Genomic DNA, 15,424 nt, shown 5'->3' on the forward strand with positions numbered 1-15,424 from the left:
TTCAACCTCACTTTAGGGTGTAAGGAGATGTGTATGGTGTTTAACATTAGAAACTCCCTGAGATAGGTAGTTCCCTTCACAAAAGGTTTCTTCTTCTTCTCCTTAATGTGTTTTTCAACTTTAAGAGCTAACTTAAAGAGTTCATCTAAGGTAGAATAAGGATGTAACTCCACCTTCCTCCTAATGTCTTTTTCTAACCCTCCTAGAAATCTAGACATTGTTTGCTCTTCTCTCTCTTGTACATCCAATTTCATTAACAACTTTTCAAACTCATGGATGTAATGTTCTACCCCTTTATATTGTTTAATTCGGCCAATTTGTTATACAAATCAAGGGTGTAAGTAGATGGTAAAAACTTCTCCCTCATTTTCTTTTTAAGCTTACTCCAACTCTTAAGTTTAGGCTTTTGTTTTCTATTCCTAGCTAAAACACATTCTCCACCAAAGGGATGCATACCCCTTTAGCTTAGCTACGCAACTTGAAAGTTTACATCATCATACTCCTTAAGTTCAAAGATTCATCACACCTTGAAACCCACTCCAAAAACATCTGGATTAAGGTTTCCATCAAACTCAGGAACTTCTAACTTAATGTCTCTAAAATCATCTTTCTTTTGTGGTTTTCTCCTAGTTTCCTCACTACTATCATAAGCTACACCTTCATCCTCCACATTTTCTCTCCTTAAAGGTCCTCAAACCCTCTCTAACAACAGTCATCAAATTAGCCATTTGTTCACTTAAAGTGGCTATTTGATTCTCCACTCCTACCAACCTTGCTTCACTCAAGTTCATGCCCTTCTAAACTGATTTTCTTCACCTCCACTCATGATTGATTCAACCTCAATGAAAGTTAGGCTAGAAAGAAGAAAAGAAGTGTGTTTGGCTTAGAATAGGTTCGGTTTTGGGGGGATTGTGTTTGGGTTTTGTTTGTGTGTTTAATGTGTTTAAGGGATGAATTAGAATGCTCTTAATCAACCTACAGCTCTGATACCAAATGATACATATTGATTAAGATTCAAGAGCATTCAAAGAAAGAAACAAGAACAAAGAAAAGAACATAAGTTTTGTTACAAACCGGTTCAATTGATTGAACAACCACCACTTTCACTAACCAAATACCACCAATCTAAGATCAAGTTATAACAATAAGCTTCTAACTTGCATCTACTTTGAGTTTCATTCACTAATTCAACGTTAAGTGAAGAATTAAGCAAAGATTTAGAATGGTCTAAACTGACCGGAAATACAATAAGCACACAGCTTAGTGTTTCAAGCATAAAAGCTTCAATTTTCATTCAAATACTTATTCCAAAAGGATACAAAGCTAACTTATAGTCTACCTTGTGTCCAAAAATCAGCTGATTTGGACCACAAGAGCTACGCCAACTAAGCTAATAAAATACATGAAACAAAAATTACAAACTGTTCAGCACACTTTCTAAAAACTAGCTTAGTTCCCTATTGGAAGTTACAAAACAGAAGAACTACCAATAGAATACTAAAGTAAACATATTAAACTAAACTCCAAAAGCTTGAGCCATTTGCAGCACAAATCATTGCTGCCCAAAAGCTTCAAAGAGAAGCTAATCTGGACGCTGGAGCTGGCAGCAGCATTCCTTAGCATGAAGCATCCTCCCTTCACTTGTTAAGGCTTTTTTCACCCATGTGAACTTCACATGGCTTATACACTTCCCAAGCTTCAATTCAGTGGAGGTGGCAACCAAAAGCAGCAAAAAACCTTCCTAAGCTTGCTTAGAACCGGATTACAATGAAGCTAAACTAGCTTAGCTCTTAAAGCATGATTAACATAACTTAAGCATGTATTTAGGCTACTAATCACTTACTAAACAATTACCAATACATAATGATGATTAAAGTGTCATATATTAGTTATATCTTGTTTAAGTAGAGATTAACATAGGATTAGCCTAATCAAGGTGCTTAAGTAAGGTTTTAGAATAAACCGAGCTAGTTAGGCTTAGAAATTGAACCTCCTTCACCATGTTCTCCTTTTGATCATGTAGAAGAAGACCTTGATTGTTTAAGCTAGATGCTCCTGCATCATTAGGGTGAGGCAGATTTTTGTGGAGATGGAGGAAAAGGAGTATTGGTTTCCATGGGAACAGGAGTCGGTTCCCTAGAAGGAGGGAGATTAGATTCATAATCTTCCCTAGCAATCACCTTTACTTCATCTTCCTCACAACTTTCTTCGGCATCAAGTAAAGGAAAATTAAGCACTTTCATATTTTGAACCCTTTGACTAGCTCTAGTGCTTTTCACAACCGGTTTCACCACCTCATCAACCACCTTCTTCCCTTTCTTCTTAGTTTCTTCTTTTTCTTTTTCAATTCTTTTCTTTTTGATTTTTCTTTTCTTTTTCTTTTTCGGCCTTTTCATTTTTCTTCTCTTCAACTTCTTTTTCTTCTTCTTCTTCTTCTTCTTCCACTTCATCATCCACATCATCATCCTCATCATCATCAAGATTAGCACGTCCCTTAATAACTTCTCCATTCACAACACAAACATTTAAGTTATTCAAGGCACGCACATTCAACATATTTCCCGTAGATACTCCAATGGACTGAGTTCCCGAAATTTTCACTTTAAACTTAAGTAGAATTTCGGTTACTAAAGCTCCATATCCAACAACAAATCCATTTTCAATGCAATGACTCAAATGTTGAATCATTAAAGAGGGAAAGTTTATGTGTTTGTGAGAAGCTAAACAATGAATGTAAATTAAATCCAACATGCTAACTTGAGCACGTTTGGAAAGACGAGGCAATAAAGCTTTCTTGAGGATGTGAAACAAAATTTTGTGGTAGGGAGAAAGAAGATTATGATCAAGAAATGTTTTTCCTTTTTGACCACCATACTTAACAATCAATTGATCAAAGGAAATGTCCGAAAATGGATATAACCACGTTGTTTCTTGAAATAAACATCTGTTCCTCTCACGGGAACACCAAGCAGTTTACCCAAAATTTTGCATTAAAATCTATTTGAGTTCCTTTCACCAAGGTGGAACAATTTCCTTCTTCATCCATGGAAAAGTTTTCACAAAATTCGTCCATCAATTTAGGAATCAAACTATTTCCATAACATTTCAAAAAAGATTTTCCCAACCTTGAAACTTAATCATATTAAGCAATTGACGAAAGTTTACTCTTTTGCACCAAGAAACATCAATAAAAAGTCCATGCACATACCTAGTTCTGTGGAATTTTTTCGAACAACCCGAGTTGTTCCTCTCTCGGGAACATCTGATTCCCCCTCACTAGTTGCATGAGCTTCTTCAACCTCCATTTCAACCGATTCTTCTACTTTCTTCCTTTTCCTTAGAATTCTTGATGAAGAATTGGGAGAAATATCCATGGGTGTTGGTGATTCAATTTTAGAGGATGAAGGAGAGGGTTTTTCGGCTTTGTGGGAGGAGAGAGAGTGAGAAGTGTTTTTGGTAGTCATGTTTTGTGGAATATTTCGGTTTTATGAGAAGGAAGGAGAAAAAAATTTGTTTTGTTTTAAGGAAAGAATAATATAAAAACCGTGTATTTACACGTTTTATGAAAAGAAAAAATCTTCTATCTAATTCAAAAAAATATCTTCAACTAACTTGAGAGATATAAGGAAAAATCAGATTTTTAGGAAATAAAATCTGAACAGAATTTTTTGGTTTTTCGAATTTTGAAAAGAAAAAAAATCTAACTCTAATACGCTGGGAATTGGAACAGCGTTTGGGAACAATGAATGGAAACAATGAAATTTTGCTACTTTGGAACTCCATTAATTCTTTTAATCCTTTGTCATCACTTAAGGCATAGAATTGTCCTATGAACAATAAGGGGAATATTATTGGACATTGGTGAGCAGTTTTCAGACATTTTTACTTATACATATGAAATAATCATATAAGGAATTGTGATGTATTTAAGCAAATAAAACATCGAAAATGCATATCCAGACATAATGCCAAAGAATTAACACAAAGGGGAATAATGCAGCAATCATTTCAACTTGATTAAGCCAAGTTCAAGTCTCAATTTCTCAAACCTATCTCTATTTAAGGGTTTTGTCAAGATGTCTGCAATTTGACGTTCAGTCTCACAGAATTCCATTTTAATAAGACCCTTTCTCAACATTATCTTTCAGAAAGTGATGCCTAATATGGATGTGTTTGACTCTTGAATGATGTACGGGATCTTTAGAAATACTAATAGCACTAGTATTATCACAATAGATGGGAACACATTCAAAGTAGATTCCATAGTCACTAGTATTGTTGTTTTATCCATAGCATTTGGGAACAACATGCTGCTGCTGCAACATATTCAGCCTCTGCTGTGAAAGCAACTGTGTTTTGCTTCTTGGTGCTCCAAGAAACTAAACTATGACTAAGGAACTGAACCATACCTGATGTACTCTTTCTATTGACCAGATCTCCTGCATAGTCAGCATCCAAATCCTTTCAATTCAAAGGTATCACTCCTCGAATAGAATAGGCTTAAATCATCTGTTCCCTTGAGGTATCTTAGGATTCTCTTCACAGCTGTGAGATGAGATTCCTTTGGATTGGCTTGAAACCTTGCACATAACCTACACTGAAAGCAATATCAGGACGACTTGAGTTAGATATAGTAATGAGCCAATCATACCTCGATACTTGGTTTGATCCACACTTATTCCTATAGAATCTTCATCCAATCTGGTTGAGATTCCCATAGGTGTATGATTAACTTTGGATGCTTCCAAACCATACTTTTTCAATAGTTCCTTTATGTACTTTTGTTGATGGATGTAGATTCCTTCTTCTGTTTGCTTGATTTGCAACCCCAAGAAGAAGTTGAGCTCACCATCATACTCATTTCAAATTCTTTACTCATGAGATTAGCAAAGTCCTTGCACAAAGATTCATTAGTGGCACCAAATATAATATCATCAACATATATTTGAACAACTAATAAATGTTTTCCTTTTGATTTTAAAAACAAGGTTCGATCCAATTTTCCTCTTTTAAACTCATTTTCAAGAAGGAACTTAGAAAGTCTTTCATACCATGCTCTTGGAGCTTGCTTTAACCCATAAAGAGCTTTGTCAAGCTTAAAGACATGATTAGGAAATTCTTTTTTTCAAAACCTGGAGGTTGTTCTACAAATACCTCCTCATTAAGATAACCATTTAGAAAAGCACATTTTACATCCATTTGATACAATTTGAAACCCATGAAGGCAGCAAAAGCTATGAAGATTCTAATTGCTTCCAGTCTTGCAACTGGAGCAAAAGTTTCTTCATAATCAATGCCTTCCTGTTGATTGTATCCTTTCACAACTAACCTGGCCTTGTTTCTTATGATAGTTCCGAACTCATCTAATTTGTTTGAAACACCCACTTTAAACCAATAACCTTGTTATGTTTAGGCTTAGGTTCAAGGTGCCAAACTTTGTTTCTTTCAAATTGATGAAGTTCATCCTGCATTGCTACGATCCAATCAGCATCAGTGAGAGCTTCTTCATGATTCCTAGGTTCCAACATAGAAAGAAAAGCATGAAAAGCACAAAAGTTTTTCAATTGAGATCTCGTTTGAGTTCCCTTATTTATGTCACTGATTATTAGTTCCACAGGATGGGAACGATGAGTTTTCCAAGGCTTTGGTTGGAAATCCTGGATGGAAACTTGGTTTCCTTGATCATCTTCATTTTCCTGTACTTGGGAACCAGGTTCAACAATGTGGATTCATTCACTAGTGCATCATCACTTAGTTCCTCTTCTTCCTCATTGGGAACAGGAACAGGATGTTGTTCCTTGGCTTTGTTCCCATGACTTCGTCTTCCAAAGTCTCATCAATAAGACTTAGTCTTTTGTCAATCCTATTTCGAAGTCATCTTCAACCTGTGTGCTTGCATCAAATTTATCTGTTTCATCAAAAATAACATGCACACTTTCTTCTACACACATAGACCTTTTATTATACACTCTATAAGCCTTGCTACTAGAAGAATATCCTAAGAATACAGCTTCTTCACTTCTAGCATCAAATTTTCCAATATTTTGTTTCCCATTATTATGAACAAAACATTTACATCCAAATGTTCTGAAATATGTAATATTGGGCTTTTTACCAAAATACAGCTCATAGGGCGTTTTATTTAATAAAGGTCTTACCATGGCTCGATTTATAATGTGACAAGCAGTATTCACAGCTTCTGCCCAAAAGTTTTTAGGAAGACCACTAGCTATCAGCATAGTTCTAGCCATCTCTTCTAGTGTTCTATTTTCCTTTCAACAACACCATTTTGTTGAGGTGTTCTAGGGGCTGAGAAATTGTGATCTAATCCTTGTCTCTGCTAAAGTCATCGAACTTAAATTTTCAAACTCTTTACCATGGTCGGATCTAAGGTGAAGTAACTTATGACCACTCAAATTTTGTACTTTCTTTGCAAAGACAAGGAACTCATCATAAGTCTCGTCCTTGCTAGAAAGAAAAATAACCCAAGTAAATCTAGAGAAGTCATCTACAATTACTAACACATATTTCTTTAGAACGCAGTTTGTCAAGCAAGGAAAAGCTAGCATGACCTAGACGCTTGTGCCATAAGAATGAATCATCATCAATAACACTAAGGCATGTGAATTTATTTTTGGGAACAAGGTTGAGATCCACAACATATGTGTTCCCTTTCCTTGTTCCTTCCAAAATGATATCCTTTGTGCTATTGTTGACTATCAAACATTTTTCACTATTAAACTTCACACAGTTCCCTCTATCATAGAATTGGGAAATACTTAACAAGTTATGCTTTAATCCATCAACTAGAAACACATTTTCTATGGAATGTGACGATGACTTACCAACTTTTCCCATGGCAACTATGTTACCTTTCTTGTTGTCACCAAAAGTCATACTTCCACCATTGTAGGCTGAGAGTGAGAGAAATCTTGATTTATCTCCAGTCATATGCTTAGAACAACCACTATCTAGGTACCATGTGTTGTTCCCCCTCACTCCAACCTCAAGAGATTCAATCTCTTCATCAGATTCGGAATTGTCAAGAGCCATAAGACAGAAGTTTGCAGTCTCCTCATTTGGTTGAGGATCATCTTCTTCCTCAGAGTCAGAGTCTCCCCATGCAGCAACCATAGCTTTCTTCATGTCAGATCGAGTATAGGAGTTTTTGTATTCTTTGTTCCTATCTCTGCTCTGTTCCCTTCCTTTGCCTTTTTCTTGTTCCCATTGGGGACAATCCTTGATGAAGTGCTCAGAACTGCCACATTTATGACAAACAAGTTTGTTAGAATATTTCTTATTCTTACCTTTGTAATCACCTTTCTTCATGTTCCTAAACATTCTTTTGAATTTTCGGACCATGAGAGCAGATTCTTCTTCATCTGTTTCTGAGCCCTCACTTTCATCAGCTTTTAAGGCAATCGACTTTTGCTTGGACATGTCTCCATTATCATTGTCCAATTGCAACTCATGAGTCATGAGGGAACCAGCAAGTTGTTCCAAATTGAACTTAGTAAAGTCCTTAGTTTCCTGTAAGGCAGTTACTTTAGCCATCCAACGATCCCTAGGAAGGCTCCTTAGGACCTTTCGTACCTGTTCCTCAGATGTAATCACTTTACCAAGAGATGTTAGCTCATTAATTTTATTAGTAAAGCGTGTAAACATGTCTTGGATAGACTCTTTTGATTTCATTTGAAAAAGTTCATATTGGTTCATCAAAAGATCTATTTTGATCTCTTAACTTCACTCGTACCTTCACGAGTGACTTCAAGAAGATCCCAAATTTGTTTTGCGGTTTTACATCCCATGACACGATTGTGTTAATGAGGACCAAGACCACAATGAAGCAATTTTATAGCAAGAGCATTAATTTCCATCTTTTCGAAATCAGCTTTATCAAAATCAGATATAGATTTAGGAATTACCTCATTTTTGTCATTAGTGGTAGTGACTTCAAAATCACCTACCTCTATGACTCTCCATACCTGGTAATTGTCAGCTTTGATAAAGATCTCCATTCTGTTCTTCCAGTAAGTGTAAAACTTACCCTTGAACATTGGTGGCCTCTGCGTAGAGTACCCTTCTTCCAGTTTCTCTCTAGAATTCATATTTTTCAAGATCTTGAACTCAACAGGGTTTCCTGAATATTAGAGTTCCCGCTCTGATACCAATTGTTGTATAATATGAGCACTATAAGAGGGGGTGAATTATAGTGAGAGAATAAGCACTACTTTTTGCGGAATTAAAAGTATACTTGGGAACAAACAATGGGAACACGAGAGATTTTACGAGGAAAAACTTCCTAGGCCTAGTAGGAAGAAACAACCTCGACCACAAGGATTTTAAACAACTTTCCACTATAATAGGCCAAAACAACTCTGATTACAACCTATTACTTTTCTCTCGATTCTCAACTTAAGTCACTCAACTCAAGTTCCCAACGACAGTTCCCAACAACTGACGTTTTCTCTCAAACTTCACTCGAAGTTCCTTTCTATTTCTCTTTCTCTTGCTTCACTCAAAGCTTTTCTCACACTTACAAGAGTTCACTCAAACCCTTTTTCTCAAAAATACACTTTGTAAAACAATGGAAGAGTAATAAAAACTCAATTAATGTAAGTATGAATTCTCTAAAGAAAAGGCACTGACACTTTAGATAACTTAGGACAAATTAACTAAGTCAGACACACATGGTGTGACTAATAAAAGTCAGACACAATTTTACTCAAATGAATTAGGCGCTATTTATAGACCATTAAGACAAGACATGATTTCCACTAACTTAGACCATTATCACATGTTTCTCCATGATGTTTAATTAATTAATTAAATTAAATTAACTATTCCATGTCATGTAAAGCATCCACTAATCCACTACTTCACTTCATAGAAGCAGTAACAATTACGTGGTTTTTGCAAAACTTGGAGAATAATTAAGTATTTAATTTAATTAATACTTGGAGGATAATTAACTTAAGCCACTAAATCCACTAACTACAAAACGTGTACAGTAAATCTTTAGGCGTGTAATCTAGAATTTAGGAAATAAATAAATAAAATACTTTAGCTAGTTTTTAGGAAAAAATATCTTTTTCAAAATCTTTTATAAAACCGGAAAACAGTTTTTATAAATAAAAAATCCGAAATATTTTGAAAACCAGAAATAATATTTTTCGAAAACTAAATCTTTTAAATAAAATATAAAAGATAAAATATATATTTTAAAAAGTAATATTTGAAAATCAGTTATTTTAAAATCAGAAAATCTTTTTAAAATCTTTTCCTAACAAACTTAAACTAACTTCCTAAAATGATGGATCTTAGTCAAATTATCCCTAAAAACTCTACAACTATATTGGGCACACAATTATCTTAGGCGCACAATATTAGTCACTTAGAAGTTCCTAAATTAGTTTTAAGTCTTGTTCCCTAATTATTAAGTCTTGTTCCTATAGTGCCAGGTCTGTTCCTTTCATGGGAACAGAACCAAGTTCCTTTGAGAATTCACCACGAACTTAATAAAGCTTTACTAAACCTTAACAAGAAGATTAATAAATACCTAATGTATTCTAATCTTCATTCCATGCTTGATTCTTCATTTCTCGAACATCTTTACTTCGATCTTGATTAATTCTCCGCTTTAATTTCAATCAAGTATTCTCTTAGCTCGAGCATGAATTACCTTGCAATCAACATAAATAAAATATACTATGTCTTTTGTGGTTAGTTCATCTTCAAAACTCAAGGGTCAACACATGGCTATTAAACTGTTGCATTGTGGACTTGGACCCCATGAACATAATAGGATCATGGGATGCAAATTCGCAAAACAAATATGGGATTTACTAGAAGTAACCCATGAAGGAACTAATGAAGTTAAAAGATCGAAAATTGATTACTTATGAATCAATATGAACTGTTCTGCATGAAATCTAAAGAAAGCATCCGAGACATGTTACTCGTTTACTAACATTATTAATGAGTTGGCTTCTCTTGGAAAGTTTATTTCATCTGAGGAACAGGTTCGAAAGGTTCTTAGGAGTCTTCCTAAGGATAGATGGATGGCTAAAGTCACTGCTCTTCAAGAAACAAAAGACCTCACTAAGTTCAACTTAGAACAACTGGCAGGGTCACTTATGACTCATGAGCTTCACCTTGACACTGAGTATGGTGAAAGCTCCAAAAAATCAAAATCAATTGCTCTCAAAGCAGATGATGAAGATGATTCGGATTCAGAAGAAGAAGAAGCAGCCCTCATGGTTCGAAAATTTCGAAAGATGTATAGGAACATGAAGAATGGAAACTTCAAAGGTAAAACTAAGAAATTTTCTAACAAAGCTGCTTGTCATAAATGTGGTAGTACAGATCACTTCATCAGGGAATGTCCTCTTTGGGAAAATGACAAAACCAAAGAAAGGAACAAGGAACGCTTTGCTGAAAGGAACAAAGAGTCAAAGACACCTTTCTCTAAGGCAAATGTGCGCAAAGCTACGATAGCTGCTTGGGGAGATTCAAAGACGGAAGAAGAAGAGGAACAACCAACTGAAGAAACAGCAAACCTTTGCCTCATGGCAAACACTGACGAAAAAGAAGATGAAGAAAAAGTTAAGGTAAGTCAACATGGTCTTGAGTCAGACTTAGATTGTAAAACTAGGTCTGAAATATATGATCTTCTTTATGATGCAATTCTTGAATGTAGAGATGAACGTGAAAAACGAAAACAAACGGAACAAGCCCTAAAGGTTTGCAAGGAACACATAGAATGGCTAAAGAAAATGAGAACAGATGTTGAAACAAGATTCTTTGATTTATTTGATAAAAACTTAAAAATCAAAGAATATTATGAAGATTTGAAAAATGAAAATTATCTAATTAATTTAGAAATTTCACACTTGAAGGAATTTGTCCCTGTTCTGAGTTCCTTTGACATAAGATCAACCCCTTTGAAAGGATACAGATCTGAGATTGAAAATTTGAATAAAGAGAAAAATATTTTAAAGGAACAGATCTGTAATCTTAAAAAGAAACTGGTTGTCGCAAGGAACAGAGGCAAAATCATGACAGTTCCTAAGTGGATTGAGAAACCACAGACTAAGAGGAAAGAAGGTCTTGGTTTTGAAAACTACAAGAAAAGGAACAAGACAAAGAAATATGTTGATCTACCTAGTGATAAATTCTGTATGTATTGTGGAAAGGTAGGTCACTACATAAATCAATGTCAACTAAAATCTGAAATGATTGGCAAAAATGTGAAAATAAGTAAGAAGAAATGGATTGTCAAATCAAATCCTAGTCAAGAACAGGAACCCACGAAAGATGGGGTTCCTACAACTAACACCTAGTTGATTTTTGCAGGCTGGAGTGAGGGGGAACAACACATGGTATCTCGATAGTGGTTGTTCCAAGCACATGACAGGAGACAAAACTAAGTTTCTCTCACTAACAACCTATGAAGGTCACTACAAAAAAAACTAAATATAGACGCAATCCAAAATTGCATCTAAATATACATCTGTAGCCTCTAATGGTGTTTAGAACCAATTTTCTCGCTGCCTCTAATTAGTCCGTCGCTAATTATAGGTTGCACCTAATGCCACCTTTTAGAGACAGACAAGTTATGTTGTTGCTAATTGTTGGTTGCCCCTAATGCCACCTTTTAGAGACAGACAAGTTAAGGTGTTGCTAATTGTTGGTTGCCCCTAATCCCACCCTTTTGAGGCACAAAACTTGAATTGTTGCTAAAGCCACTTACATTTAGAGGCGACACCAGGCAGTCGCTAATTATAGGTTGCCTCTAATGCCATATTTTTGGGGCACACATGTTACATTGGTGATTAGACCATTTATATTTAGAGGAACCATAAGTTTGTCTCTAATTTTAAGTTGCATCTATTGCTTAGTTTTTGGGGCACACAAATATTGTTTCTAAAACCACTTATGTTTAGATGCAACTATAAATTTTGCCACAGATTATATTTAGATGCAATTACGTTTCATAGGTTCAAAAAACATTTAGGGGTATTTATACATGTTGCTCCTAATTATATTTAGATGCAACTGTAAAATTTTATAAAATAGCTTTTTGATGCACCAAATTTTTATAATGATATTTAATAATAATGCTACGTAATTTTTAATATTATTTATTTATTTACTTATTTTGCATAATAATTCAGAAAATTAACATAAATGGAAGAAAGAAATTATAGATTATCAAAGAAAAAAAATATGCACTTATATAAAAGTGACCACTATACACAATCCAAAATAATATCCATAGATGGTGAAACATAATAACCTAGAAAGTTTTAACATAATCATTCCCGTATTCTAAGGAGCCAAAATCTAATAAGTAACTTAAGCTATATAATAGAGATGCACCATATCTGCCAATCTGTTCCAAAAAGTATGTGCCCAAAAAATCTCCTAAATATGCAACTGTTGTACATCTTCACTAATAGTTATAAGCCGGGCTTAGTAATACCCTGTAACCTCGTCGTCACTAACACTAGTATCACTAACAATCTCTATGATCTGATATTCTTCGCTTTCATAAGCTAGAGCAGAATATCCATCCCCTTTCAAGAGCTCTATGAGATGATCATCACTGTTTCACTTTCACTGTCCTTATGTATGTCTTCTTGGTCAAAGATCATGACCCCGTTGTTCGTCCTCTTTCTGTAAGACCTTCTTCTAGGAGCAACCAATCCTGAGTACAAACCAAAAAGATCCAACATTAAAATACAGAAATAACATATATAATAAAAGACAAATCACTATACAAGCATGAAACCACAAATAGATCACCCAACTAGCTATGACTTCTAATATCAACTCAAATCTTATAATCTAGCATTCCTTGTAAAGATTTCAGATAAACTGAACATTCCACCAATACTTGCAGCAGCTATTAGAAATACAATGCTGCATAATAACAGTGAATTTAAATCCTTAAAATCCTTAATCTCGAATGTCGAACCATGAGTTATATGATAAAGCCAAAACCATCCTACATTCAGCAAAATCACACACATTTGGGAACTTAAATTATCAACTACTACCTGGAAACACCAACAACTGAATCATCAGAAAATTAAAACCAACATTGCCTAACAACTTAATCTAAGGGATCATATTGTCACACTCCTAACTTACACTTCTTAACCCAGGATATAATCTCCTATCCACAGGGGATACTGATGAAGAGATCAAAGAGAAAACATAATGTAGAAATGGAGTATTGGCCTTGTAGAAGTGTAAACTGAAGGAGAATGATGGTCTTTCCGGTTTGATGGAAACTAAAATGTGTAAATTTGCTTTAATGTTGGTACTTTATTTCGATTCTCTAAGGATCATTTTCATTTTGTCCCTGCTGTTCTGTTTCCTATTTGAAGCATATGTTACAGTTCAGTGTAAATTGAATAGCTAAAAACATTCTTATTTGTGAGTAAATTATCTCACATCTGAAAACTTTCTTTTAACTACAGTTGTCTAAATAAAACATTGCTCTTTTGTAGCTTACTGGAACTTATGATTTAGTGAACGGTGGGTTTGGCTCTGCTCCAAAATTTCCAAGACCTGTAGAGACCCAACTGATGCTTTATCATTCTAAAAAGATGAGTGATTCTGGAAAAGGTGCTCGAGCTGATGATGGTAGTCAAATGGTATATTTTACCTTGCAATGTATGGCTAAGGGAGGCATCCATGACCATGTAGGAGGTGGATTTCACAGATATAGCGTGGATGAGTATTGGCATGGTTAGCTCTACACTATCACGTTGTTTGGTTTTGGTTGCTTGTACTTAGGAGAATTCTTACTAACATGTGAGCATGAAGAATTCTTCAAATTTTTTTGAGGAAAAAGAGTCTGTATAGATAGACATATTGTGTCTATTTACCTATTGTGGTTTTGGTTTGCAGTTCCACATTTTGAGAAAATGTTGTACGACCAATGGCAGTTAGTTAATGTTTATCTGGATGCATTTGCAATTACAAGAGACTTGCAGTACTCAAATGTTGCGAGGGATGTTCTTGATTACTTAAGGAGAGACATGATAGGGCAAGAAGGAGAAATTTTCTCTGCAGAGGATGCTGACAGTGCAGAGACAGAAGGTGCAGCAAGGTTTATTTTCCACAATAACTTTACGAGATCTAAAAACTTAAAGCAGAAAAAGGTCACAACTTTCAGAGGTTGAAGCATATATATATATAGGAAAGAAACTCAAAGGTGTTCACGCAGGACTGCAAGACGTGCTTTTTCATATTGCAATTTCACTTCTCCACTAGTCCTAATACAGCAGCCAAAAAAGACAAAGAAACTTACAAAAATAGAAAACAGCAAAACCATTTAAGGACAAATGTTATAGGTCATCATCATAATTAAATCAAACAACAATTATATCAACTATATAAATAAAGATGCTAAACATGGTATTGAACCTTAGAATGATGCATAAAGAACACGCTTATTTCCCCCTTGATCCCAAAAATTACCTTCTGGAGGTCAAAGCAAAACATAGAATTACTTGGATAAAGGCATCATCAATTTGCGAAATATACTTCAATCAACTATATATATATATCAAGACTAGATAAGAACCCTTACAAGGACAATTTGAAAACTAGATCAAAAATCATAGTCTTTCTGAACTTGGGAACAGTCATAAGTTCAGAACGTTAATTCAAGTTATAAACTTCTGAAGCAGATCCTTTGATGAGTCGCTTAAGTTCTTAGTAGACAAGAGGTCAACAACAACACAACAACAAACAACACACAACAACACACAAACAACAACAACAACAACAACAACAAACAAAACAGCAGCCACACCAACAACAACAACAGCAACAACAACAACAACAACATAATAATAATAATAGAATTAAAGGGACGTAATTAGACCTTCTGATTTGAAAAAAAAAAAATTATTAATAACTAAATTGAACCAAAAAAATACTTTATACCTTCAGAATCATCAACCATCTTCTCCTTCCCCTTACTTCCAGCCGCAATTTTCGGGGATGAAACCCTTGCTTTCTTGCGTTCCTTTTCGTTGACCAGTTCGCTCCCCTTTGGTGGAAGGGCACAAACAATTTGCCTACCTTCTGCAACCTCTTCTGCAATGGTTCGCATGACTTTGTCGAAGGCTGCTTTGGCAAATAGACTCATGAATGGCGTTGTTGATTCGGTTCCCTCAAAGAAAGATAAAAATCAAAAATTTTCTTTCACTGATATTGTCGAAACAAAGTTTCAACCATGCTTTCGTTGTGGATCTTGTTCAATTTCATAAGCAATTTTTAATGGTGTTAAATCTACCATTTTTTGGTGTTTTGGGGTTAGGTTTACCGGAAAAAGGAGGGATTGGTGTTGTACAGGACCGAAGAGTGGAGGATGCCGAAGGGAAGGGAAGGGAAAGATGAACCG

General features: G+C 35.0%; 1 protein-coding gene across 1 annotated transcript; it reads left to right on the forward strand.

The window, feature by feature from the left end:
- Positions 1–13,303: 13,303 nt before the first annotated feature.
- On the forward strand, positions 13,304–14,195 carry LOC125495618 (uncharacterized). The gene is made up of 3 exons (XM_048640391.1): positions 13,304–13,327; positions 13,518–13,758; positions 13,921–14,195. The coding sequence occupies exons 1-3, from the start codon at positions 13,304–13,306 to the stop codon at positions 14,193–14,195; spliced, it is 540 nt and encodes a 179-aa protein (XP_048496348.1).
- The last annotated feature ends 1,229 nt before the right edge of the window (positions 14,196–15,424 follow it).

Source organism: Beta vulgaris, chromosome 3 (assembly GCF_026745355.1).
Source record: "Beta vulgaris subsp. vulgaris cultivar EL10 chromosome 3, EL10.2, whole genome shotgun sequence".
In the NCBI taxonomy this organism is placed as follows: Eukaryota; Viridiplantae; Streptophyta; class Magnoliopsida; order Caryophyllales; family Amaranthaceae; genus Beta; species Beta vulgaris.

Excerpts from the sequence above, each read along its gene's own strand:
- LOC125495618 (XM_048640391.1), top strand. The coding sequence starts at position 13,304 with ATGTGTAAATTTGCTTTAATGTTG. Across the intron at positions 13,328-13,517 it reads GTAAATTTGCTTTAATGTTG|CTTACTGGAACTTATGATTT; the intron begins GTACTTTATTTC and ends GCTCTTTTGTAG. Across the intron at positions 13,759-13,920 it reads CGTGGATGAGTATTGGCATG|TTCCACATTTTGAGAAAATG; the intron begins GTTAGCTCTACA and ends TTTGGTTTGCAG.